At 36.8% G+C, this 26161-nt stretch overlaps 2 protein-coding genes across 2 annotated transcripts; both read left to right on the forward strand.

Moving 5' to 3' along the window:
- Positions 1–6605: 6605 nt before the first annotated feature.
- On the forward strand, positions 6606–24604 carry LOC128870307 (uncharacterized). The gene is made up of 3 exons (XM_054112914.1): positions 6606–6811; positions 6895–7458; positions 24365–24604. The coding sequence occupies exons 1-3, from the start codon at positions 6803–6805 to the stop codon at positions 24602–24604; spliced, it is 813 nt and encodes a 270-aa protein (XP_053968889.1). The 5' UTR covers positions 6606–6802.
- Positions 24605–24730: 126 nt separating this feature from the next.
- On the forward strand, positions 24731–25284 carry LOC128870308 (uncharacterized). Its single transcript, XM_054112915.1, has 2 exons — positions 24731–24860; positions 25088–25284. Exons 1-2 carry the CDS (start codon positions 24731–24733, stop codon positions 25282–25284), a joined length of 327 nt encoding a protein of 108 aa, XP_053968890.1.
- The last annotated feature ends 877 nt before the right edge of the window (positions 25285–26161 follow it).

Here is a 26161-nt window from a genome sequence, read left to right on the forward strand (position 1 = left end):
TAGTAAGGAAGCCTTTATGTACATATGTGCTAAATAGCATAAAGGGCGAGATGAAATCTCCAACGAGAGCAACGGCTATCCCTGACATCATAAAAGTTGCAACAACCCTAAAGTTTCTTTCTCAGGGTGCGTATCAGCATTTAATTGGCCAAGACCATCGCGCGGGGCTAGCACAGCAAACCGTTTCCAGTTGCCTTTGGGAAGTTTGCAGTGCAATTGAAAAGGTATTGTGTCCAAAACATAACGTTTTTTCGATGAGCAGTGAAGAGAAACAGGATACCAACCGTAGCTTTTACGAAACATGCGGAATTCCGGGTGTGGTAGGAGCAGTGGACGCACATCCAAATGATAAGGCCATCAATTGACGAGCATTTATTTTTTAACCAAAAGCTTAAGCACAGCATAAATGCAATGGTGGTAAGAGTGTTTCGATTAAATAAGATTATTTTCATTAAACATTTTTTGTTCTACTTTAGATATGTGATGACAAAATGCAAATTAGAGCCGTGAATGGTAGATTTGGCGGTACATCGCATGATTCGCACATATGGAACTTGTCCGGTGAGCGCGAATATTTAAAAACTGCCTTTGAAAACGGTGTCTCTGGCCAACGAATTCTTGGTAAGCTTTCTAATATATGACCTTAATGTGGTGGTCCGTATACTCGTATTAATATAGTCTTATATAGTATATAACATTCATATGTATAATTGTTAATACACATATATATGTATATGTATATGCATTTTCATGTAATAAATGCTTATGAACATGCATATGCACATATGTAGCTATTGTAATTTATTGTTATTCAACTAAAAATACCTTTATATTTTTGTTATCTGCAGGCGACTCAGGATATCCGTTGGAACCATGTCTCCTTACTCCATACAGGAATTCTACGGAGGTTTCAGTCGAACATTTTTTTAATCAAAAACGTTCAAAGGAAAGGTCGTTAATTGAGAGAGTTTTTGGCGTTTTGAAAGGCCGATTTCGTTGCCTTCTAGCTTCAAGGGAGTTGCACTATGCTCCAGAAAAGGTTGTGCAAATACTAAAAGTTTGTTGTGCTCTGCATAATATATGTATAATGTTCAAAGTTCATCCTCCCAGTTTAGAAATCGAACCGGAACAAGTGAACATGGTAAATATAGAAAATGTAGAAAATCTGAGTTTTGGAAATATAGCTAGACGTGTAAGAGACCAAATAAAAAATGATATGATTGCCACTCGAAATTCTGTATGAAAAATTTGTTTAAATTAAATAATTTTTTAATAAATATGAATTCAGTCTTTTATTTAAGTTAGGTCTACAAAGAGTGAGTACCGAACGGCTGCAGGAAGGTTTCTCAGTCACCTGTTCGGGCACATCGACTGAATCGCTGTCATTCTCCTCTTCGGGTATATCGACAAAATCGCTATCATTAAAAGCTGCTTCTAAACTTTACTACATCCGTCTGACGCGCACCAAACTCCCGCGTGCTACCTATCTCGCCCACAGATTTATTTATAGATAGCAACTCGCTTACTCGCTGTTCTAATTGGTTCAGTGAGGAATAAACAGACGGACTGACCGACGCATTTTGGCTTTCAAATGGAGTTTGTAGTCATCCCAAACCTGAAAATTATAATAATCCCATTATAGAAATAAAAAGTACACGTCACTAAAGTTACGGTTCTCCAGCCGACCATATCACGCATCGGTGGTCCAGCAGCATTTAGTTGGGAAGTTACTCTCTTCCATAAATTATTGACTGTTTTTTTGCGTTTGGCGTCTTCATTAGTCCCTTTGCCAAACCGGGTTGTGTTGTCATGAAGTCCACTAGGATTTCGAATTGTTTCTTTTGTGTTTGCTTGTTGGTCTTTGGTCAATGAATTAATATTTCAAATTTATAAAATTATCAATTAATACTTACATATTTGGAAATTGCGTATGGCTATTACTTGTAGCAAGAAAAATGCGATAGTGACAGCTGTTTGAGATTCACTTTCGCAATACAGAGTGCTGCCGATGCGAAAAGGGAGAAAAAATTGCGAAAGCGCAAAATGTGAATGCGAATGTCAAAATACCGAGTACCGATTTTGCGATTTCGTGAATTTTTTCTTTCGCATCGCATTACAGAGTAAGAGCCCTGGCCTTTGTGATCCAAAATGGAAAATGAAATCCACCACAATAAACTTGAAAACTCTACAAAATACAGTTAAAACTGAAACAATTTATAAAGTACCACTTTTTGCAGAATTGGGAGATACTAACAATTGGATTCAATTAATAGAATGCAAATTCCATGAAACTTATGAAAAAAATGACTATAAGGAAATGACGTATTAAAAAATCCATATTAGATTACGACAAAAACCAACTGATTATGAACAATAAAATTATTCCACTTAATTTTCTGGATCTAAATACTATAAAATTCATTACCAGTACCGAAAACGGTTTGGTTCATGTAAAGGACTGTTATGATATCAATGGGGAACTTATACTTAAAGAAGGTATTTGTATAATATATGATTCACAAAATTTGGCCGTAATTCTTGACACCTGCCATCACTGCTCTGCTGTGATAAAACTAAACCCTCAAAATTATTGGCCTGTTACCTACGAAAATTATTACATTTATGATGAAAAATCATACAAGCATTTCCCAAGGGAACCACCCTCCAATTATCCAATCAGAATGAGGAGCGGAAAAAATTCTGCAAATTAATAAAAAAATACGTGGATTTATTCCAATTGTAAATTAACATTTACAAACGTTATTAAACATCGAATAAACGCAGTCGATGATAAACCTATCTTTACAAAATCATATCGCTACCCCTATATCTACAAACAAGAGGTAAACAAACAAATCCATGAGATGCTGGATAATAACATAATCCGACATTCTACTTCACCATACTCAGGCCCTACTTGGATCGTACGATGCAAGTAGCGAGAAGAAATGGCGTGTCGAAATCGACCTCTGTAAACTAAATGACAAAACTATTGACGACAAATATCCCATCCCTAATATGGAAGAAATATTAGATAAACTAGGTCGGAGTATGTATTTCACAACTCTTGACCTTGCTAAAGGCTTCCACTAAATTGAAATAGACTATAGAGATATGCATAAAACAGCATTCTCTGTGGAGGGAGGCCACTATGAATTTTTAAGAATGCCTTTCGGCTTAAAAACAGCACCGGCCACATTCCAGCGCTTGGTGAACGTAGTGCTGGGTGACTTGTTAGGGAAAGTATGTTTGGTCTACCTAGATGACGTTATAATTTACTCTACGACACTTGAAGAACATCTGAATTCAAGCAGATTGGTATCAAACCGTATCAAGGAGGCCAACTTAAAAATCAAACCAGATAAGTGTGAGTTCATGAAAAGGGAAACAGAATTCCTCGGGCATATAGTAACCCGAAATGGGGTACGACCAAATGATAAAAAGGTGGAACGCGTAGCTAATTACCCATTACCAAAAATTAAACAATTTCTCGGTCTCAGCGGGTATTACCGCAAGTTTATAAAGGACTACGCAATGATACCAAAACCGATTACTAAACACCTTAAAAAGGACGTCAAATTGAATGTAGACGACCCTAAGTACTTAAAAAGTTTTAATACACTTAAATATATGCTCACTAGTAATCTGATTTTGATTTATCCAGATTTCAACAAAAAATTCGTAGTAAATACTGATGCAAGTAATTTCGCATTGGGAGCTGTCCTGTCACAAGATAACAACCCAATCTGCTATGCGAGCAAAACGCTCGATATCGAGCAAAAACGATAGTCGAAGTATCGTTTTTGTTTCTCCAACAAAAAATGTCGTAGCGTTATATCGAACGTTCGATAGGTACAGCTCGACACCACTTTTGCTCTCGTTTTCATTTTCTCAGCTGTTTATTTCTTCAAAATGTAAGTTAAAAATTTAAATTTTTTTTTCACTCTTAAGTTTTATATAGTTATTTGCATAGGTCTCAACAAATAAACGCTGCTCAACTAAAGATAATGGTGGAATATATGGAAAAGCAAGATTCATTAGCTAAAAATAGCTTACAGAGTGCAGCTAATGGCCGTTCAAAGAAGACAGAGTTATGGGATAAGCTAACGGGATTGTTAAACAGTAACGGACCTCCCATGAAGCCAAGAAAAGCATGACAGAAAGTTTGTATTAACACTTACCATTACTTTTAAACATTTTCATTTGTGGTAATAAATTTTTGTAATACCCCTAGGTATGGACTGACTACAAATACAATGCAAAACGCAAGCTTACCCAGCGCATGAAAAGCATGACGAAAACGGGGTGTGGTCCATATGATGCGGTTTCATTGAACCATGTGGAGGAACGGATAGTTGCCGCAACCAAAATAAGCGAGCATATATCGGGAGTACCAGGCACAACTTCATATGGTTGCCATACACACGGACCCAACTGTTCTACTGCGGCTCCTCAGGCAGACGATACTTTCGTTTGCGAATAACTGAAATGTGAAATCGCATTGCTAAAACGAAAAATGAATTAATAATGAGTTACTTTATGTATGTGATAATTTTAAGCTTAGTTTTTTACCTTTTATAAAAAGAAAGACTTATACCTGTGAAATGAAGTACAATTTTTTGTTATACTTAAGAAATTTTATTTAATTTACCAGCAATAAAATGAAATTTTTACATTGCTGATTGGGAAAGATGGTCTTTTATTCTATTTCTTATCCTCTCTGATAATCGATTGTTTATGTCCAAAAGTGTACATTCTCACAGTCCTTCTTGTCTTGGAGTTAGAGTCTCGTTGCTGAATTGATATGGAACATTTCTATTGATGCATGACTGGGGGTTAAGTGTGTTTTGGTTCTATTATAGAGGTAGGGCACACAGAGGCGACTGGCAGGAACTGCCTAAAGCCTAAAGACCGACCATTGTGGTAATATTCCACTCCTGCACGAGGTGCCCCTGCTTTCGACCGAAAATGGCGGATCTAGAGAGGCAAACTCGAAAAAACCCGTAATCACAGGTGTTATTCGTACCGTGCCTAAGTGATGAATGGCACTACGTCAGTGTGTCTTTTAACGGTGACCTCCAGATACCGGGCGCCCTCTGGTTGTAATTAGCCTTACCGCAACACCGGGGCACTGTTGCGGCTCGACCTCCATTCCCCTTTACTCGTGGGATTCACTTATGTCTGAAACTAACGATAAAAACGAAAACAAAGAAAAGGCAACAATGCCTTCTACAAACCAGGTCAGCAGTGACCTTTCGGCAGCTACTGTCGAACAACAACAACTGCCGCAGGCAACAAAAGGCAGCGAATGCCCGACCTCTGCCATAGCGCAATTAGAGATGGAAGTAGACGAAATGGACCTAGGGCCCATCGGGAAAACTTCCGCTTTATCACCAGAGGAAGAGGAGAAACTCTTAACTTCTCCCTCAAAAAACACAAGTTCGGCTAAGAATGGAGCGGAAATGGAAGTGAAGCTGCGGCTCAGCGGTGCCGCCAGAAAGCGACTCAGGTACCACCTGGGTAAAGGTCACTCCATTGAAGAAGCGCGACAACTAGCACAGCAGCCAATGAACTTAAAGCGTCAGCGCTCCAGCAGCACCACCCCTAAGCAAAGATCTCCCAAAAGAGCTAACTTAGTGGAAAGGACAACTGACCCATCAGAAGCCGAAAGGGCAAAGGCAGCAGTGCCTAACCTGGAGGCGAAAGAAGGGACGGCTAAAATGTCCTACAAAGATGCTGCATGTAGCACCAAGCTGGGTATCATACCACCTGATTATCCGGCAACGATATGGCCTACGGATAAACTAAAGGCCATTCAACACGCTATCCTGGACAGCATAAGGAAAAAGCAGACTGGTGGTGCCAAGCCAATCTTTAACAGCTGCACCTTCCGCGCAGGATACATAGTTGTCTCATGTGGCAACGATGAAACAACCGACTGGTTAAAGGCAGCAATGCCTAAACTTGAACCATGGAAAGATGCGCAAATTAAGATCGTTTTAGAAGAGGACATATCAAGGCCTTTGATCTTCACATGCCACTTTCCAGAACTGGACGGCACATCCACAGAGGACATCCTCAACCTCCTGGATGGGCAAAACTCTGGCCTGAACGTTCAGGAATGGCGGGTACTAATATACGTAGAGTACAAAAGGGTAAGGTGACGGAGCTAACCATCGCAATCGACCCCATCTCCGCCATTGTGATCAAAAAACATCACTACTGGTTGAACTATGGGTTTAGCACAGTTCAACTTAGAACTAAGGCCAAAACCCCGGAGAAGGATGCTGAACCAGAAGCGCCCAAGCCTCCCGCATTGCAGCGGACCGAGGAACAACCCTGCACTTCGGCATCGGCGATCGCAGCAACCGCAGTGAGCGTAACGCAAACTGATGAGCAGCCATGTTGCTCTAAAGATGCGCCACACGCCACCAAGCCTGCACCAATGTCAAGTGCTCAAAGGGTAGAGGAAGGCATAAGAATGCGACCCCCGCTTCGTGCCGACAAGAAAAATAATGGTCCAAAGAGGACCGAAAAAGGCGAGCGTCACTCTGCTGAGGAAGCGGCCTTGCTGGGTAGCAACAGAGGCAAGAAAAAGGCAGCCAGTGCCAAAAAACAGAGGCGATAATGCCACACGCTATCCTAAGCAACAATAGAAGGCAACTCGGATGCCTTCAATTAAACCTCCACCATGCAAAGGCTGCCTCGGCTGAACTAGCAAGGAGGTTTAACAAACAAAACTTGGATATAGCTCTAATCCAAGAACCGTGGGTACGTGACAGAGTCATTGAGGGACTCCAAGATGTTAATGGTAAGTTAATCTATGCCAACAATGATCGCCCTAGAGCGGCAATCTTAATTAGCAATAATTTAACTTTCATTCCCATTTCGCAGTTCACTACCACCGATCTCGTTGCGATCTGGACCAAGGTGCCAACAGACAAAGGCGAGCACGAGGTAATCATTGCCTCTGCCTACCTTCCAGGAGATGAGGAAACTGCTCCAACAAGGGAACTTGTAGCCCTAGTCAACTACTGCAAGGAGAACCACCTACGCTGGATAATAGGATGCGATGCGAATGCCCATCATACGATATGGGGCAGCACAAACATCAATGCGAGAGGTGAGTGCCTTCTTGAATTCTTACTTAGATATAATGTATCAATAGTAAACCGAGGCAATGAACCAACATTTAGGAATGCAATAAGGGAGGAAGTACTTGATCTTACCCTATGCAGTCCAAATGTACTATCAGAAGTCTCAAATTGGCATGTGTCCGGGGAAGCATCAATGTCGGACCACAGTCTTATCAGGTTTGACTTAGGTGCTACCTTACCGCACATAACAATTTACAGAAATCCAAGGAATATAAATTGGAATGTCTTTCACTTTAACTTAGAACAAAGTGCTAACTACTCTAAGCATCACCTGGTGCTTAAATCTGAGCTTGAGATGGAGGCAAATGAACTCCACTCAAACATTACGTCTGCATTTCATGAGAGCTGTCAGGAAAAAGTGAAAAAACCACGAAGGGATGTCCCCTGGTGGAATAGTACGCTTTCAAGACTACGCCATGAAACCAGAGTATTATGGAATAGAGCTAAACAAACAGGGGACTGGGTCTCCTACTCAAGAGCTCTAACCAACTTCAACAAAGAATTGAGGAAATCTAAGAGAGCTTCCTGGAGGGATCACCGTGATAAGATTTCAAATCTTCCCAATGCTATCCGCCTCCAGAAAGCCTTATCAAAGGATCACTCAAACGGCATATGTACCCTGAAAAAGCCAGATGGTAGCTACACTAAAAACCCAGAAGAAACTAGCCAACTTCTACTGGACACCCATTTCCCGGGATGCCATGCTTTACATGAGTCCACAATGTTGGTAGAACCTACCACTTATGCTGACAGGGAGGACCTAAAGCTGGCAAATAAGCTATTCCATGAAAATCGGGTACAATGGGCTATATCTACATTTAGCCCATACAAATCTCCTGGACCTGATGGGATATTCCCTTGCCTTCTGCAAAAGGGAAGCCAATACATTGTCCCTACTTTGTCCAGACTATATAAAGCAAGCCTATTGCTAGGTTATATTCCTACGAAATGGGCTGAGGTAAAGGTCGTATTCATTCCAAAGGTTGGGAAAAAACCCGAACAATTGCCTAAGTCATACAGACTGATTAGCCTTAGCTCATTTTTCCTAAAAACAATGGAAAAAATATTGTATCAGCACATACGGGAGAATAACTTGGTTAATTTCCCACTGCACCAACTTCAATTTGCCTACCAACAAGGTAAATCTACTGAGACTGCAATACACAGTCTGGTAACCATTATTGAAAAGGCTATTGAGTCAAAACAAATCGCACTTTGCGCTTTTATTGACATAACAGGAGCTTTCGATAATACGTCCTATGAGGCAATCAACAATGCCCTATCTCAAAAGGACGTACCTAAACCCATCAGACGATGGACTATATCGATGCTGAAATCCAGAACGATCAGTACAGAATTAGGAGGAAGAATAAAGTCTATCAAGGCCACAAGAGGTTGCCCGCAAGGGGGAGTACTCTCTCCTCTTCTGTGGACACTAGTAATAGATGAACTTCTCCACAAACTGAACAACCTAGGATTCCACACCCAGGGCTATGCTGATGACCTGGTAGTATATATAGTGGGCTGGCATGAAGAGACCATCTCTAACCGCATGCAACAAGCCCTCAACATAATAAACAAATGGTGCACTGACAAAGGGCTCTCTATCAACTCATCTAAAACTGCGCTAGTGCCGTTCACCAGGAAAAGGAATATCAACATCAAATGTCCTGTCCTGAATGAATCGACTCTACAACTCTCCACAGAGGCGAACTACCTTGGTATCAACCTTGACAAAGCGCTTACCTGGAACTCGCATCTTGAGAAAGTTACTGTAAAAGCCACAAGGGCATTCTATGCCTGCACAAGGCTTTTTGGTAAAACATGGGGGCTCAGCCCCAGAATGACCTACTGGACATTCACTACAGTTGTTAAGCCTATAGTCACTTATGCTTCCATAGCATGGTGGCCCAAAGTCAAGCAACGAAAGGCGGCAAGCGATCTTAACAAATTGTACCGCCTCATCTGCATCGGTATAACAGGAGCAATGAAAACATGCCCAACTGACGCTTTGGGCGTGCTCCTAGGTATACCACCACTTCCCATCTTAATTGAAAAAGAAGCAAGATTGAGTGCCTTAAGACTAAAAGGCAACGCCGATCTTAAAAGTGGAGATATGAGAGGACATCTAAAGATCTTAGAAGACTTTCGACACACTCCTATACTACACAGGGTGGATACAATATCTCCCAAACCCATTCTCTACAGAAACTTCCGAATTATTATTAATGAACGAACAACTTGGAGAACTAATTCTATCAATTTCAAGCCTGGATCTCAATTATGGTTCACTGATGGGTCCAAGCTGGAAGATGGTAGAGCAGGGGCAGGAATCAATGGGCCTAAATTTAAAAAATCGATTCCGATGGGACTCTACCCAACAATATTCCAGGCAGAAATACATGCCATTGAAATATGTGTGAGAGAATGCCTTCGCAGGAAAATGAGAGGTACTCACATCTACATACTCTCAGATAGTCAAGCGGCTCTAAAAGCCCTTCTATCAACAACTATCACCTCTAAATTGGTAAATGATTGCCTAAACCTTCTCAACATGTTAGGAAACCTCAACACAGTAACTCTAGTCTGGATTCCGGGACATGAAGGGCATGAGGGGAATGAAATGGCTGATGACCTCGCAAAACAAGGAGCAAATATGCAACTTACTGGTCCTGAGCCTTTCTGTGGACTCACGAAAAGCCACATTAATGAATTCCTCAGGAAATGGGAAGAAAGGAAATTTGCTGCACACTGGCTAAATTGTGCCGGTCAGCGTCAAGCCAAACAATTTCTTAGTCCCAACAAAGGAATATCAGACAAGCTACTCTCACTAAACAGAGTAGATCTGCGTCTTTTAACCGGATACCTCACAGGTCACTGCAGCCTGAGGTATCATTTAAATAACATTGGTCTATCAGAGACCAATGTCTGCCGCTTTTGCGAAATGGATATAGAAAGCTCAGAACATGTGCTTTGTGAATGTCCTGCGCTGGGCAGACAAAGACTTCACCACCTTGGTGGTATCGTAGTATCTCCATGTAATCTTTGGAACAACAAACCCACAATAGTGCTAAAATTTATAAAAAGCCTTAAACTCTAGGGTTACAAAAATAGGTCTTGCACAATAGATCAACTCTGGTCGCAGTGCGTAATGGCCTTCTAATAATAATAATTGATGCATACATTGTGAAGAGCGGCGCACACGTTTGCAATTTTTGCAACCAATGTTGGGTTGTACCTTGGCCTTCTATCGTCCGATAATATTCTCCAGCGGCCTAAAGTGAACAATGCAATTAATATTAGTATATTTACCTTTGATTCAATAAATACAGGAACCTTTGTATACGCCAATGCTTCTTTCGACAATGCTTCTAGCCTTACTATGAATGTCGTTGAAAATACATTTGCCTACGTCGGTCTCATTTTCGCGTAATCGATACGGGGTCATAAGCCATGGCTCAAGAGGGTATCCAGAATCCCCTAAAAATATACATATTTATTCCCGTCACTTAATTTTTTCCTATTTAATTACTCACCAAATAGCCACGAACTTGTATCTCCATTATTATAGCGCCGCTCCATTACCTTCCTCTCATTTGAGGCTTTCCAAACAAAGGAATCGTGCGCAGCCCCTCCGTACTGTGGGCATATAGCTTTTATTCTTAATTTATGGTCACATATCTGCAATAAAAATGTATGGTCACACATCTGCAATAAATGTTATGCTTTCCTATCCTGTTGAAGTATATGTGTTCGATCTCAATAGGTCTCAACAGTACCATCTACGGCACCAACAACTGCAATGAATGAAAATAGTAAAAATTTAAATTTCGTTAATATTGCACTACTTACTTCCAGGAAAGTTATATTTTTCATGGAACCACTCTTTGCACGGCTGGAAGCTTTCTCAAAATATATCCATTGGTTGCATAGAGTTTCTTCCATCGACGAAATATCTTCGACAGAGTACTGCTGTGTGTGCGCCGCCAGTTTGCCACTGGTAACCGCCACCTGCTAATATCTCCAGCGTTGCAGCTAGCCTGAAAATTGGACGTATATATGTACTCCTAAGTCCTTCTCTAAGGTTTATTTCACAAAGAACTTACATAAAAACCTTCTTGGTAAGTCGGTATTTTGTTTGGAAGCTGTGAAAAAGAAATACTTTGATATTTACTTAATGAAATTTGTATTAATCTTACTATAAATCGGGCAATTCCATTGGATTCGACGCATCGCGTGTTCTCCTTCTATTTATTGAAGAGTTTTCTTCATTAAAATCTTCCAAAATTAAAAAATAACGCCAATTTTACACATTTACTTTTAATTTTTATTGCTTTCATGCACTTCTTGACTGCTATAAACCACTTTTCAAACACTTCCGAAAATATGAAAACGATAGTACAAATATCGAAAGACGGGAAACAAAATGGGATCGTCGCGCATTCGATATCGAATTAAAGTGTCGAGCAAACGAGTGTCGACTATCGAATTACAGAAAGTCACCCCAGTACTATTGAAAAATAACTCCTAGCTGTAATATGGGCAGTAGGGTACTTTCGCCCTTATTTGTTTGGTAGAAAATGGTTGTTTTCAATTAAAGAACCAAATTCAAAACTGATAAGATGGAGGCTGAAATTGGAAGAATACGATTACGACAGCGTTTATAAACGCGGAATCAATAACAGGAATGCGGAAATCCCGAGTTACAGACAAGAATCCTCAAATTAATACAGCAGAAACCATTAAAGAAATTAGAGAAGTTGTAACACCAATAAATTTCTATAAAAATCAAATTATCATATCCAAAATTACATTTGGGTCTACGAAAATACGCTTTAAAAAAGTATTCCGAAATACCAGAAGAACCTTTCACTTTAAAGAACTTTACAATGCAACTATAATAACTTTAATTAAAACATATTTTAACCCAACCCAATTAAATGCAATAATTATAAATGAATCCTTTTTGGAGACATTTAGACACCCTACAATGAAACGGCGGACTGGGTATTGCAGTAAGGATAATAAGGTGCAAGACATTGCTCGAAGACATAGAAGACAATATCAAATTAACAGATATTATTAAGACCGAACACCTCCACAATAACCACAGGGGAATCCAGGCAGTCTGTGAAGAACTTAAACCACAATTTTATAACCCCAACTTGCGAAACATGTATATTAGAGAAATACGACAGCAACCCACCAAAAATACCGCATAAGGTTACCGATACGCCAAATAAACCAAAAGTATAGATTCATATCGACGTTTTTTATACTTTAGAGAAAAAGCAATTTCTAACAATGTTAATAGATAAGTTCTCTAAGTACGCTTTAGCTTTTCCGATAAACGGAAGAAGTTGTACTGAATTTAAAAGTAAAATATTACATGTTATAAGTATGTTCGGAAAAATGGAAAAGATAATAGTAGACAACGAACTTGGATTTAAAGGTACAGAAATGCAGACATTCTTAGAAAGGGAGATATCATATTTGTGTGCATTTCACCTCAAATGGAAATCACACATCTAACGCAGATATAAAGGGTGATTTTTTAAGAGCTATAGGAAAGTTTTTCAAAGAAGCACACGTAAAATTCAGAAAAATGCATGAAATGTTTATTTAAATCGATAGTACAGTCCATATAATTTAATGTTTGAAGATTATTTCATGCAAATGTTGACCGCGACTGCGCTTCAAATGGTCCATCCACTTAGTCCAATTTTGGGATACTCTTTCCAATGTTTCCGCCGGTATGTCACATATAAATGCTTTAATGTTGTCTTCCAGTGCGTTAATTGAAGTAGGCTTGTCTGAATAAACATAAGCTTTAACATAGCCCCTCAAAAAATAATCGAAAGGCGTTTTATCGCCCGATCTGGGTGGCCAATTGCCAGGTCCCGAACGTGAAATAAAATGTTCACCGAACTCGACTCTCAACAAGTCCATTGTTACGCGGGCTGTGTGGCATGTGGCACCGTCTTGTTGAAACCACATGTCATGCAAGTCAAGCTCTTGCATTTTGGGCAAAAAAAGTTGGATATGATTTCACGGTAGCGCTCACCATTGACAGTTACGTTACGATTCGCAGCATCTTTGAAGAAGTACGGTCCAATGATACCTCCAGCCCATAAACCGCACCAAACTGTGACCTTTTCTGTATACATTGGTAGCTCTCGCAATTCTTCTGGCCACTCCAAAATCGACAATTCTGCTTATTTACGTACCCATTGATCCAAAAATGAGCTTCTGAATACAATTTTTCGATAAAAAAGTGGATCTTCGGCCAACTTTCCAAGAGCCCATTCCCCAAAAATTCTTCGTAGCGGTAGGTCGTTCGCCTTCAATTCTTGCACCAGCTGTATTTTCAAAAGCTTCACAGCTAAATCCTTTCGCAAAATTTTTCACGTTGTTGAGTAACAGAGGCCCAATTGCTGCGAACGGCGACGAATCGATAATTGATGGTCATCATTAAGACTGGCCAATACAGCTGCGATATTTTCTTCAGTTCGCACTCTACGTATGCGTGTTGGTGGTTTGATGTCCAATAATGTACATTTCGTTCTAAATTTAGTCACAATAGCTCGAATAGTCGCTTCAGTGGGCCGATTAAACTGACCATAAAATGGAACAAGCGCGACTAATGTGTTTAATGTGTGGACTTAAATTGAAACACTAAAGTTAATTTTTTTTTTCACAGTTTTATTTTTAAATAAATTCAACCTTCTTGGTTGCTGTGAATCTACAGACTAACTTTTTATAATTTCCTTAATTCTAATAATACCTGTTTTGCGCTCACTTTATGCAGTACTTTATGCTTATTGAGAGCATAACTGCATTGAGCGAAAAACGTGTCGGTGTAATATTGCATACTAAGCAAATCTTTTGGTGGGAACCTTTATTTGTGAAATCTTAGTATCTTAGCATTTAAATAGTTTGGTGTATGATTCCAATTTCATTAAATGTAAGACAATACTGTCACAACTCAAAAAAGAGAAATAAATAGATAGGGTGGTGGAGTGATGGTACGTAACTCCTCCCCCCTTTGTCAAAAGATTCTCCTGGATCTTATGGTTTGATATTTTTTGAGCCGTATTTCTCTTTAATGGCTTCCAGTTCCACATCCTCAGATTTTTTTTCAATTTTATTGATAATCTTAATTTTATTATTATTTTTTCTTAAATACAATATCACAATAATTATAACAATGCATAAAAAAAAGAAAGTGCTTATTGCATAATAAACATTTCTATGATATTTTAATTCTTTTATTTCCTTAATATTTTCAAAATTTTCCAATACAATTTTTTTGAAGTTAATTTCTTTTTTAAACGTGTTATTTTCGTTGTTTACTGGAATGTAATATTTCTCTTTTACAATTTCTATCTTATTTTGAAGAACGTACTCTTTTATTGTTATTTTGCAGTTGTATACAGATATTAAGTAATTTTTGTTAAGTGTGATTTTTCGATCGTCACAATTTTGTAAAAGAGTTTCATTTATTGCATTCTTAACAATTAAAGTTTCATCGTCCATAGCTAGGATCTCGAATTTGTTGTAATACTTTAACATACAGTTTTGATAATATACACAGTTTTGAGTTTTTTTTTAATTTTTCAAATCTGTCTCTTCTTCATAAGAATATACGTTATTTGCTATTTCGACAACATGTTCAATATCAATATTTATTTCCATGAACTCTTTGTTTGGTATTGGCACTATAGCTTTTACATAGGTTTTAATAAAATTTGTTGGTATTTTAATGGCAATAATTAACTTAGATTTTTCGTATTTCATTATACCTAATTTTAGTAATTTTAGCTTATAAAAATCAATATTGTAACGTTCTATTTCATTGGCCGTCAGTATACTAGGGTGTGAAATCTTATGTCTAGCCGCTGATATGTTATCTTGAATTTGATTAAGCCTATTTTCCAAGTATCTGATTTTTTGCATTTGGTCTAAGTATAGCAAATATCTTATAATTTCGCTGTTCCTGGTTTTAATTTCGTTAAAAGCTGCCTGGATTCTTTTTCTGTCTTCTTCTATATTATTTTTTAGTAGGTTTAAAGTGTCATTAAAGTGTAGGTTTATCTGAATTTGTTTATTGACTGTTTCAATAACGTTGTGATTATTTTCATCCGTAACTTTTAAATGCTGTAAAATTTCTTGACGGTCATCGTCGTCCATTGTGCCAAATAGCCATTTATGTGTTGTCCCGACAATATTTAAAAGTCCTCTTTTTTGTTTAAAATTCACTGACGAAGGTGTAATTGATTTAACTTTGTCTTTAAGTATTTCTATTTCTTTGAGTAATAAATCCTTATGGAGAATGTCTAAATTTTTAATATTGGATTCGATTTGTGAAATTATTATATTTATTTCGGTTGAATCTATTAAATGTATTACGGTAATTGTTTCGTTTATTACTTCCACTTCTCTTAATTTAATTTGAGTGTAACCTGTTTCTTCCAATATTTTGTTGACTTGCAATGCCCCTTGAGTCCCTGTTACCAATATCGCTATCACCAGTACGAATGTTGCCACCTGAAAATTTGTTTGGCCTTTTAATATTGGATGTATGAATATTTTGCAATTTCCTTTTTATAAATTTGGGTTCTTCTTTATGCCTCAAACTTTTGTAATTTTTTATAAATCCTTCCAGTCGATTCTCTGAATAGTTTTCCCGTTTTTGGTTTTGTTTATAAATTGTGGTTAACTTTGATCTTTCAATTCGATTTTTTATTAATTTGTGATCAACTTTGTAATTTTGAACTTCTTGTGGAGTAGTTTTTGTTGTACTGTGGAAAGAATTGTTGTAAAATTTTATGTCCTTCTGCATTTGAGTTATAACTTTGAGTTTTTCCTCTAGGTTTAATATTCGAATGCGTTCTGTTAGAGTGTTATTAAGTCTCTCAATATCAGCATTTCCTGTATGACTGTTTGGTTTACTTACGTGAAACTCAATTCCTTCCCTAGTTAAAAAATCTCTAACATTTTTGGAATTAAACTCATTGTCAAACACAAACTTTTCAATGGAACCCTTAATTGATAAAAATTCGTTTATTTTGCCAATAATAGTTTGATTATTCCTATCGGGTAGGTAAAAAGCCACAGCATGTTTTGAAAATTTGTCAAGAAAAATTATAAAAGAGTGTTTACTATTAACATAAGTATCGACATGAACAATTTTATTAGTAGAAGTAGGAGTCTCGGTTAAATGGAATTTATTTTTAATTGGATTTCTATCATATTTTCCTCCAGAGCATATGTCACAGTTATTTATAATTTCATGTATTTTTATTTTTAATTGAGGATGATAAACCTTGTGCTTCATGCCCTCGTAAGCTACTAATATTCCAGAATGCCCAGTTTCGTACTTATGAAACAGAGATATTTGCTTTCTTAACTCGCTTTCATCCTGGATGTCCTGTGCTAAAAAGCTACATCTGACAAATGATAACCGTTCACTACTTAAGAAATTGTTAATTAAAATTTGCTGTAATTTGTTGTATTCATGGTCATTAATTTGGGAAAATATCGCCACTTTTCCTTTATCAAAATTTCTTCGGACTATATTAGTTACATTGTCAGAGTCAATATCTTGTTTATCGATAAAGATTCTTTTGTTTTTGAAAATTTCCATGACCTCAACTTCCTTGTTATTTACTAAAATGAGTTGGTTTTTGAACCTATTTACTATGGTATCTAAAATAGAAATATGATCATTGCAATTCTCTGCCTGAGAATGTATGGTTTCAAGGGAATGGTTGGAATGAACTTCTAGAGATATATCAGATTGATTTGCTGCTTCTTCAGCATTTAGATTTTTTATTATAAAAGTTTCGTTAAGAGTGATTCCTAAATCATCAGAATTTAACGCGTTTATTTCACACTTTTCGCAATTAATGCGGCTGAGAAAGTCTGCTAATTTATTTTCTTTGCCAGCAATGTAATCAATTTTTGCGTCGTATTCCCCTATTTGAACTAGCCATCTCTGTAATCTCGGGCTTATATCTTTACCCGAGTTTTTGACTTGCAACCACTTTAGTGGTTGATGATCGGTTTGGAGATCAAATTCTCTTCCAAAAAGATAAGGTCTATAGTATTTGACTCCCTACACTATTGCCAATAGCTCTTTTTCAATAATGGAATAATTTTTTTCGTGATTCTTTAGTGTTCGCGATGCGAATGAAACAGGATGACCATCTTGGGTCAAAACCGCACCAATAGCAAAATTGCTGGCGTCAGTGATAAGCTTAAAGCGCTTATTAAAATTTGGATATTTCAAAATAGGCGGATTTGTTATTATATCCTTTAGTTTTTCAAAAGCTATAATATAATTTGGGTCTCTTATGTTGATTTTAGCATTTTTCTTTAAATATGCGATCATGGGGTAAGCTACTTTAGAATAGTCTTTTATAAATTTTCGGTAGAAACCTGTTATTCCTAAAAATGATTTAATCTGCTTTTGTGTTGTCGAAAGCTTCAAAGTTTGAAATATTTTTGTAATATTTTGTATATGTTCTGATAAAGAAGTACTGAATATTAAGATGTCGTCTAAATAGACAACACAAATTTTATTTATATACTGACGAAAGACTGAATTCATAAGTCGCTGGAAAGTCGAAGGGGCATTTTTAAGCCCAAATGGCATTCTTATGAATTCGTAATGGCCAAAAGGTGTAGAAAAGGCAGTTTTTTTCTGTCAGTTTCATCTACAACAATTTGATGAAAACCTTTGGCAAGATCAATAGAAGAGAAGTATTGAGCTTTGCCCAATTTATCAAGAATTCCTTCCATATTGGGAATTGGAAATTTGTCATTAACAGTAATTTCATTTAGCTTCCGATAATCTACAACAATTCGACACTTTTGGATGCCAGAATTGTCGATCTTCTTTGGCACTACCCATAAAGGACTATTATATGGTGAATTGCTTTCCTTAATTATGTTTTGCTCTAACATTTCTTTGATTTGTTTCTTTATTTCTTCTTCGTGAATTTGGGGGTACCTATACATTTTTGAATACACAGCTCTATCAGTTGATGTAATTATTTCATGTTTAATTTCATGGGTTGCAGAAAGCTTATCACCCTCTTTATAAAATAAATCTTTGAAACTGTGCAATAACCTCGTTATCAATTGGGTTTCTTCCGAATTTAGATGTCTCAAATTCAATTTTTCTAGGTCCCTGTGTTCGAGTGAGCAAATTTCTACACTATTGTATGGATTGTAATTTCTAAACGGTATATGTTTATCTAGTATAGTAATAAATTTATTCTCTACATCAATCTTAGCTTTAAGAGCGATGAGAAAATTTTGACCTATTATTGCTGAATAAATTTTGCTATGGAAATCAATAGCCTTCCAAGAGAAGGTACCTGAGATATTAAATTCTCTAGGTATTGGGGTAACTAATTTGTGTGTCACTTGATTTATTCCGTTTATGGTTCTGTAAAAAAGGGGTGAATTGAGTTGTTGAGTGGGAAAAGAATTCCCAAGGACATTAGGTTTAATTATGCTTGTTTCTGATCCGGTGTCTATGAGACATCTAATTTTACAATTTCCAATTGTTACGAATATTATGGGCAATTTTGTGGAGAAGCCGTCATATAAAAATTTACGTCCTCCTCTTCTTTTAAATTGCCGATATCCATTGGCTTGGTTCTTGTTGATACGCATTAGTTTGGCGTTGTTGCCTACTATGATAAGATTTTCTAGTTTGAGAAGAATTTGGTTGATTGTACTGAAATAATTTACTGGAATTTAATTGCTGTGTTGAATTTCTGCTGTAATTTTCAACTGGAAAATTATTGATTAATCTGTATTGTGACCTGTGGTAAGGGTCTGAATTCTGCCACTTGAAGTTTTGGGTTTGAATGCTACTATTCTTTTTAAAGTTGCCATTTTGGAAGTTATTATTTGGCTTAGATTTTTGCCAATTTGTGTTTTGAAAACAATTATTAGTATTCCAATTATTGCTATGAAAACTATTACTTGGCTTTAATGATTGCCAATTGTTGTTTGTTTTTCGTTCACTTTGTATATTAACTCTATGGTTAAATGCAATGGCCCTTGTGTCATCTAATAGTTTCAATTTCGTATATTTTGTAATTATCTCATTCAAAGTCGCATTTTCACTTAAATGAGCCCTAATTGGTCCGTAAATTTTTTCTAATAATATGTCTACTAGGTCCCTGTCTACATTTTCTGGTCGGTAGATACCAGGTTTTGATGGGTCAGACAAGTATATATCATTAATATGAAATTTGGAAGTTTCAAAAATATTAAATAGTTCTCTTAAATTTCTTACTTTTATTGTCCGGCACAAGTTGAAGACTTCTCCGTAGGTCGTCCTTGGGCTGCATTCTTGTTGAATTTTTCCCTTCATTTCCTCCCACGAAGCGCCGCTTTCTAGGTCTCTTACACGCCCGCCAGCATTGCCATGAATCTTCTCATCAGCCACAATTCTCAAACAAAACTGAATAAGGCTCAGATTTGTTCCGCATAACGTAAGATTTGATTCTACAGCATTGATAAAGGCCCTTGCGTTTTGATTTTCTGAAAGGGGCTTCAAGCGTCGAAATTGGTCGATGACATCCTTGGCGGTCATGTTAAAATTCGATTCCTGTTGTTGGTGTTGTGTTTGTTGTTGTTGCTGTTGTGTTTGCTGTTGTTGCTGTTGTGTTTGTTGTTGTTGCTGCTGCTGTATTAAGCGTTGCTGCTGCAGTTGTAAATTTTGTAACTCCGCTTCTTGTCTGCGGATGACCTCCAGTAGTTCTTCTACGTCGTGCTGGTTCGTCATTATTAGGCCTCTGTTTCGGTCAAAAATTTCACTTCGTTGCATTCACTTCCTTGTTCTTTAAATATTCCTTCGGGAATATCTCCAATGACTGCGCCACTAATGTGTTTTAAGTCTTTGGACTTAAATTGAAACACTAAAGTAAATTTTCTTTTTTCACAGTTTTATTTTTAAATAAATTCTAATAACACCTGTTTTGCGCTCACTTTATGCAGTACTTTATGCTTATTGAGAGCATAACTGCATTGAGCGAAAAGCGTGTCGGTGTAATATTGCATACTAAGCAAATCTTTTGGTGGGAACCTTTATTTGTGAAATCTTAGTATCTTAGCATTTAAATAGTTTGGTGTATGATTCCAATTTCATTAAATGTAAGACAATACTGTCACAACTCAAAAAAGAGAAATAAATAGGTAGGGTGGTGGAGTGATGGTACGTTACTCGCGCGATAAACTTTCTTAACAGAACACGCATTTTTATAATAAAGCTCAATGATTTGCAAACGTTGTTCGTTTGTAAGACGATTCACGGTTAAATTATAGACCAAACTGAAGATGTGAAGACAGTGAAACAAAACACGAAACGTGCGTCAGCTGTTCAAACCAACTGTTTAAAAAGATAATAGCTAAAAAATCACCCATTACATGATTTAGTGTTAGGAAAGAAAGACAAATATATTAGTAAACTTAACAAAGATAGGGCAGATATAGAATTAGAAGAAGGAACCAATTATTTTAAAGAAGTAAGAGGCGGGGAAAACCATAGAAAATACAGGAAAATTAACGCCGATAAGATAGACGATGACCATTTACAAACTAAACGTACCAGACACAAGTACTACAAAAAACACATCAAACCCAATAGAAAATATCAAGACAGAGACAACCCTAACAACAATTGATGAGCTAACCTATTGTCTTTCAGATGGCAAATATATAATATAATATATGTAGTTAGTACCACCTTAGTTTTTTTATTATAAATAAAAAAAACTTTACGTACACGCGCAAACATATTTTTTATTTAATTCGCACGCAAAATTCATTACGTTACAATTTTATAATTTTTACTTAATTGGTAAACAGTTCTGTGGAATTCTGCAAGTGCATTAACACCTTCTTTGTGAGTTAGTTTTTTTCGTTTCCTGTTTACCAAATTGCAAGTGCTGGAAATGTTACCAAAATGGTTAATTACGAAAATGCTAAGATGAGATATTTTCTCAATAAAAAGACTTGAATTGATAACAGTTGAAGTTAGTCTTTAGTCAGTATTTTGCCTGTCTTCTTCTAGACTTCTTGTAACGTAGTAGTTAATAATTAGTTGTTAAGTTGTTTAAAGAAATAAATATATATTTTTATATAAATTAAACATATGTATATATTTTTACAGGCGCAGTCGGTAGGATACCGCAATTATCATTCATAAAAGTGAAGATAAGTGAATTTATAGTTCTTAGTGCGGTACCGAAAACATTTTTTTTTTCGCGAAATTGTTGGCTAAAAATTGCTATAACCGTGAAAATATTTATAAGCAAATAAATTTAAAACTCAAAAATTTGTTTTCATCGGTTTGAAGTGTTCAATAAATATTAAAGAATACTGAATAATCCACATCTATAAGGAGAGAGGACTTCCGCGACAGCGACATCATCTAAAAACAGATTAGGCGGTACAGAAAAACAGCAAGCACCGATTAAGCAACCAGAAATCGTTGATCTGAGACAAGAAACAACAAAGAAGGTACAGAAGTAAGTTCTATTAATACACAAAAAAATCAAATTACAAAGTGAAAGACAGCTTTAAGAAAAAGATACATAAAAAAATGTATTTAAGGAAGAAGGTAGTTTTATATGAAAGTTGAAACAAAGAATATAATAGAAAAACAAGAAAAAGTTAAACTTTATATTATTAAGGAGGAAGCTAAGAAATTTGGCAGCAACTAGCAAATATTTATACAAATTCTTTTTTGTTTTCTTCAATAATTTTGTTTAAAGAAAGAAAAGTTTAGAATAAATTTAAAACAAACAAAAGTAAGCCTAGTTTAAGTTATTATATATGAATATTTTTCTGATCCAGAAATAGATTTGGATTTGACTCGAACGACGGTTACAGCACTGACGAATACATACCCACCAGGCAAATTGATAACCCTAGACCTCAATTACATAGTTAGAAGAAGGAACAGGAAGAACGCATATACGAATAATTTACGAATCTATTGTTAAATGCATATAGAAAATGGTAGAACCACAAGCACCACTATCAGTTACTATTAACCCCCTTAAATACCTAAATAACCTCCCCGAATTCAATGGAGACTATCGGGGTCTCCAAACCTTCATCAACTTGACAGATAGAGTCCATTCTATCCTTAGGGCTTATGATCCGCCATCCCAACAACTCTTTTCGGACATAATCAAAAGTAGGCTTAGGGGTAAGGATCGCGAGACAATTGAAATCAATTGCCAAGCCCAGTCTTGGACCGACATAAAAACGATTCGGCTGAGCTTTCCATTGCTACCACGATATATTTGCTTATAATGTCTAAGTGCGTGGACCGAATTCAAAAATTATAACACGCAAATCTAGTCACTATATTAGCCTTTTGATTTATAGTACTTTTCATAAATTAAAATTAATAATTAATAGCAATATTTAACGTTAAAAGAATTCACTTATAAACATTCTTTATTAAATGAAGATTCGATTTAAAGCTATTTTTACTAAATAATACTCCAAATTCTAAAAATCGTGCGATTTTTAGTCCAAATTTTCGCCTCCGGCGCTTTTTTGTTTTCAAATGTACATACATGTTACAAAAAAAAGTATTTTATAAATACTGATAATTTGGAATAAAAACCGCGCGATTTTTAGTCCAAACTTTCGCCTCCGGCGCTTTTTCGCTTTAAAATATACATACATGTTACAAAAACAAATATTTTTATACTTCTCCTGGGGGTTCTATAGGGACCCTAGGAAGTTGGTACTTTCATAGTTATAATGGTGTGACCTTGCTCTTTCTAATGGGCGTAGTCGGCGGTGAAACGCCCCTTCCCCCTCCCCCACCCATTCAAATATATCGTAGTAGTAATGGAAAGTTTTGCCAACGATTCTATTAAACAATTTTGGGGACAGCCATAGTATAGAAGAACTTTTCGATGGATTAAAGGGGATAACCTTTAAAACCAATTGCCTAGAATTTTATAACGAAATTAAACAAGCCTTAAGGACCTTGTACAACAAAACAGTGACAATAGTTGAGTCTGGTCCAGCAGCAAATGAGTGTGCCAGAAATAATATGAGAACCGCACTGAACGTATTTAAGGAAAAGATGCCAGAACCAGTGAAAACAATACTAATATGTAGGGATCCAGACAAAATGGTTGATACGCCTACTCAAAGACCCGAAGCGGACCTTTCGGAGTAAAAGGTCATGACAACAAAAAAGTCTACCATAACCAGATGCCTTTTCCCGGACAAAACCAAAACCAGCGAAGCAACCAAAAATTTTATAACCCGCGAAATAACTCTTTACCAGTGATGCAGCCTCAATACAATTATAGAAGCAACAGGCATGACAGTTTCCAACAAAATGGGCGCAATCACAGATTACAAAATGTGCCATAACGACCTTTCAACCATCAATATCAACCACCTGTAGAACCTATGGACGCGACATGGTCCAAACAAATAGTAGTCGAAATATCATTAGTAACCCTAACGTCTAACGACAGCAAATTCAGTTAACAGAAATACATATTTAGAAAATGTTCAATCTCAGGCGGAGTTAGCCTATACAATAATAAAAGGAAAACTCAAATTTATCGTGGACACTGGCGCCACACACTCTATAGTTAATCCTGGGCCCTTACTCTGTAATGCGATGCGAAAAGCAATGCGATGCGAAAATAAATTGCGTTACGAAGGGTATTTGGTACTCTGTAGCGCTATCGCATCGCTGAAAGTGTTCCTCTTTTTATTATTCACTTATTTTTCGCTTTAGTATGCATCACTGACCGAAATGTCAAAGAAAGCGACCAAAACACACGAGCGATTGGAAGTAAATCACCTATATTTAAATAATATAATAATATAAAGTAATGGATTCTGTAGCTTTATGGGACGAATCATCTGAGGAAAGGATTTCTCGGAGATTTATAAGAAATAACTCCAACATTATGAGTCTCAGCGATCAAAGGTAAGTTAAACTTTAAGGAATTACTCATGCTTTATTCATCAGTTTGTTCTATTCATCAGTTTTGTGCGGAATTTTCGGCTTAGTAAGGAAGCCTTTATGTACATATGTGCTAAATAGCATAAAGGGCGAGATGAAATCTCCAACGAGAGCAACGGCTATCCCTGACATCATAAAAGTTGCAACAACCCTAAAGTTTCTTTCTCAGGGTGCGTATCAGCATTTAATTGGCCAAGACCATCGCGCGGGGCTAGCACAGCAAACCGTTTCCAGTTGCCTTTGGGAAGTTTGCAGTGCAATTGAAAAGGTATTGTGTCCAAAACATAACGTTTTTTCGTTGAGCAGTGAAGAGAAACAGGATGCCAACCGTAGCTTTTACGAAACATGCGGAATTCCGGGTGTGGTAGGAGCAGTGGACGCACATCCAAATGATAAGGCCATCAATTGACGAGCATTTATTTTTTAACCAAAAGCTTAAGCACAGCATAAATGCAATGGTGGTAAGAGTGTTTCGATTAAATAAGATTATTTTCATTAAACATTTTTTGTTCTACTTTAGATATGTGATGACAAAATGCAAATTAGAGCCGTGAATGGTAGATTTGGCGGTACATCGCATGATTCGCACATATGGAACTTGTCCGGTGAGCGCGAATATTTAAAAACTGCCTTTGAAAACGGTGTCTCTGGCCAACGAATTCTTGGTAAGCTTTCTAATATATGACCTTAATGTGGTGGTCCGTATACTCGTATTAATATAGTCTTATATAGTATATAACATTCATATGTATAATTGTTAATACATATATATATGTATATGTATATGCATTTTCATGTAATAAATGCTTATGAACATGCATATGCACATATGTAGCTATTGTAATTTATTGTTATTCAACTAAAAATACCTTTATATTTTTGTTATCTGCAGGCGACTCAGGATATCCGTTGGAACCATGTCTCCTTACTCCATACAGGAATTCTACGGAAGTTTCAGTCGAACATTTTTTTAATCAAAAACGTTCAAAGGAAAGGTCGTTAATTAAGAGAGTTTTTGGCGTTTTGAAAGGCCGATTTCGTTGCCTTCTAGCTTCAAGGGAGTTGCACTATGCTCCAGAAAAGGTTTAGAAATCGAACCGGAACAAGTGAACATGGTAAATATAGAAAATGTAGAAAATCTGAGTTTTGGAAATATAGCTAGACGTGTAAGAGACCAAATAAAAAATGATATGATTGCCACTCGAAATTCTGTATGAAAAATTTGTTTAAATTAAATAATTTTTTAATAAATATGAATTCAGTCTTTTATTTAAGTTAGGTCTACAAAGAGTGAGTACCGAACGGCTGCAGGAAGGTTTCTCAGTCACCTGTTCGGGCACATCGACTGAATCGCTGTCATTCTCCTCTTCGGGCATATCGACTAAATCGCTATCATTAAAAGCTGCTTCTAAACTTTACTACATCCGTCTGACGCGCACCAAACTCCCGCGTGCTACCTATTCCGCCCACAGATTTATTTATAGATAGCAACTCGCTTACTCGCTGTTCTAATTGGTTCAGTGAGGAATAAACAGACGGACTGACCGACGCATTTTGGCTTTCAAATGGAGTTTGTAGTCATCCCAAACCTGAAAATTATAATAATCCCATTATAGAAATAAAAAGTACACGTCACTAAAGTTACTTTTCTCCAGCCGACCATATCACGCATCGGTGGTCCAGCAGCATTTAGTTGGGAAGTTACTCTCTTCCATACATTATCGACTGTTTTTTTGCGCTTGGCGTCTTCATTAGTCCCTTTGCCAAATCGGGATGTGTTGTCATGAAGTCCACTAGCACTTCGAATTGTTTCTTTTGTGTTTGCTTGTTGGTCTTTGGAGTTGCCCTATATATTTTTCCAAAGAGGTACAATGAATTAATATTTCAAATTTATAAAATTACACTAGTCTACAAGGAAAAGTATCCGAAATAATTTAAACTAATATCTGCTTCTCTGTCCATGCAA

Source organism: Anastrepha ludens, chromosome X (genome assembly GCF_028408465.1).
Source record: "Anastrepha ludens isolate Willacy chromosome X, idAnaLude1.1, whole genome shotgun sequence".
Lineage (NCBI taxonomy): Eukaryota > Metazoa > Arthropoda > Insecta > Diptera > Tephritidae > Anastrepha > Anastrepha ludens.

Coding starts and splice junctions, on each gene's coding strand:
- LOC128870307 (XM_054112914.1), top strand. Junction 7,459..24,364: donor AATCTGAGCTTGAGATGGAG/GCAAATGAACTC, acceptor TTTCTTTCTCAG/GGTGCGTATCAGCATTTAAT.
- LOC128870308 (XM_054112915.1), top strand. CDS start 24,731: ATGCAAATTAGAGCCGTGAATGGTAGATTTGGCGGTACATCGCATGAT. Junction 24,861..25,087: donor CTCTGGCCAACGAATTCTTG/GTAAGCTTTCTA, acceptor TGTTATCTGCAG/GCGACTCAGGATATCCGTTG.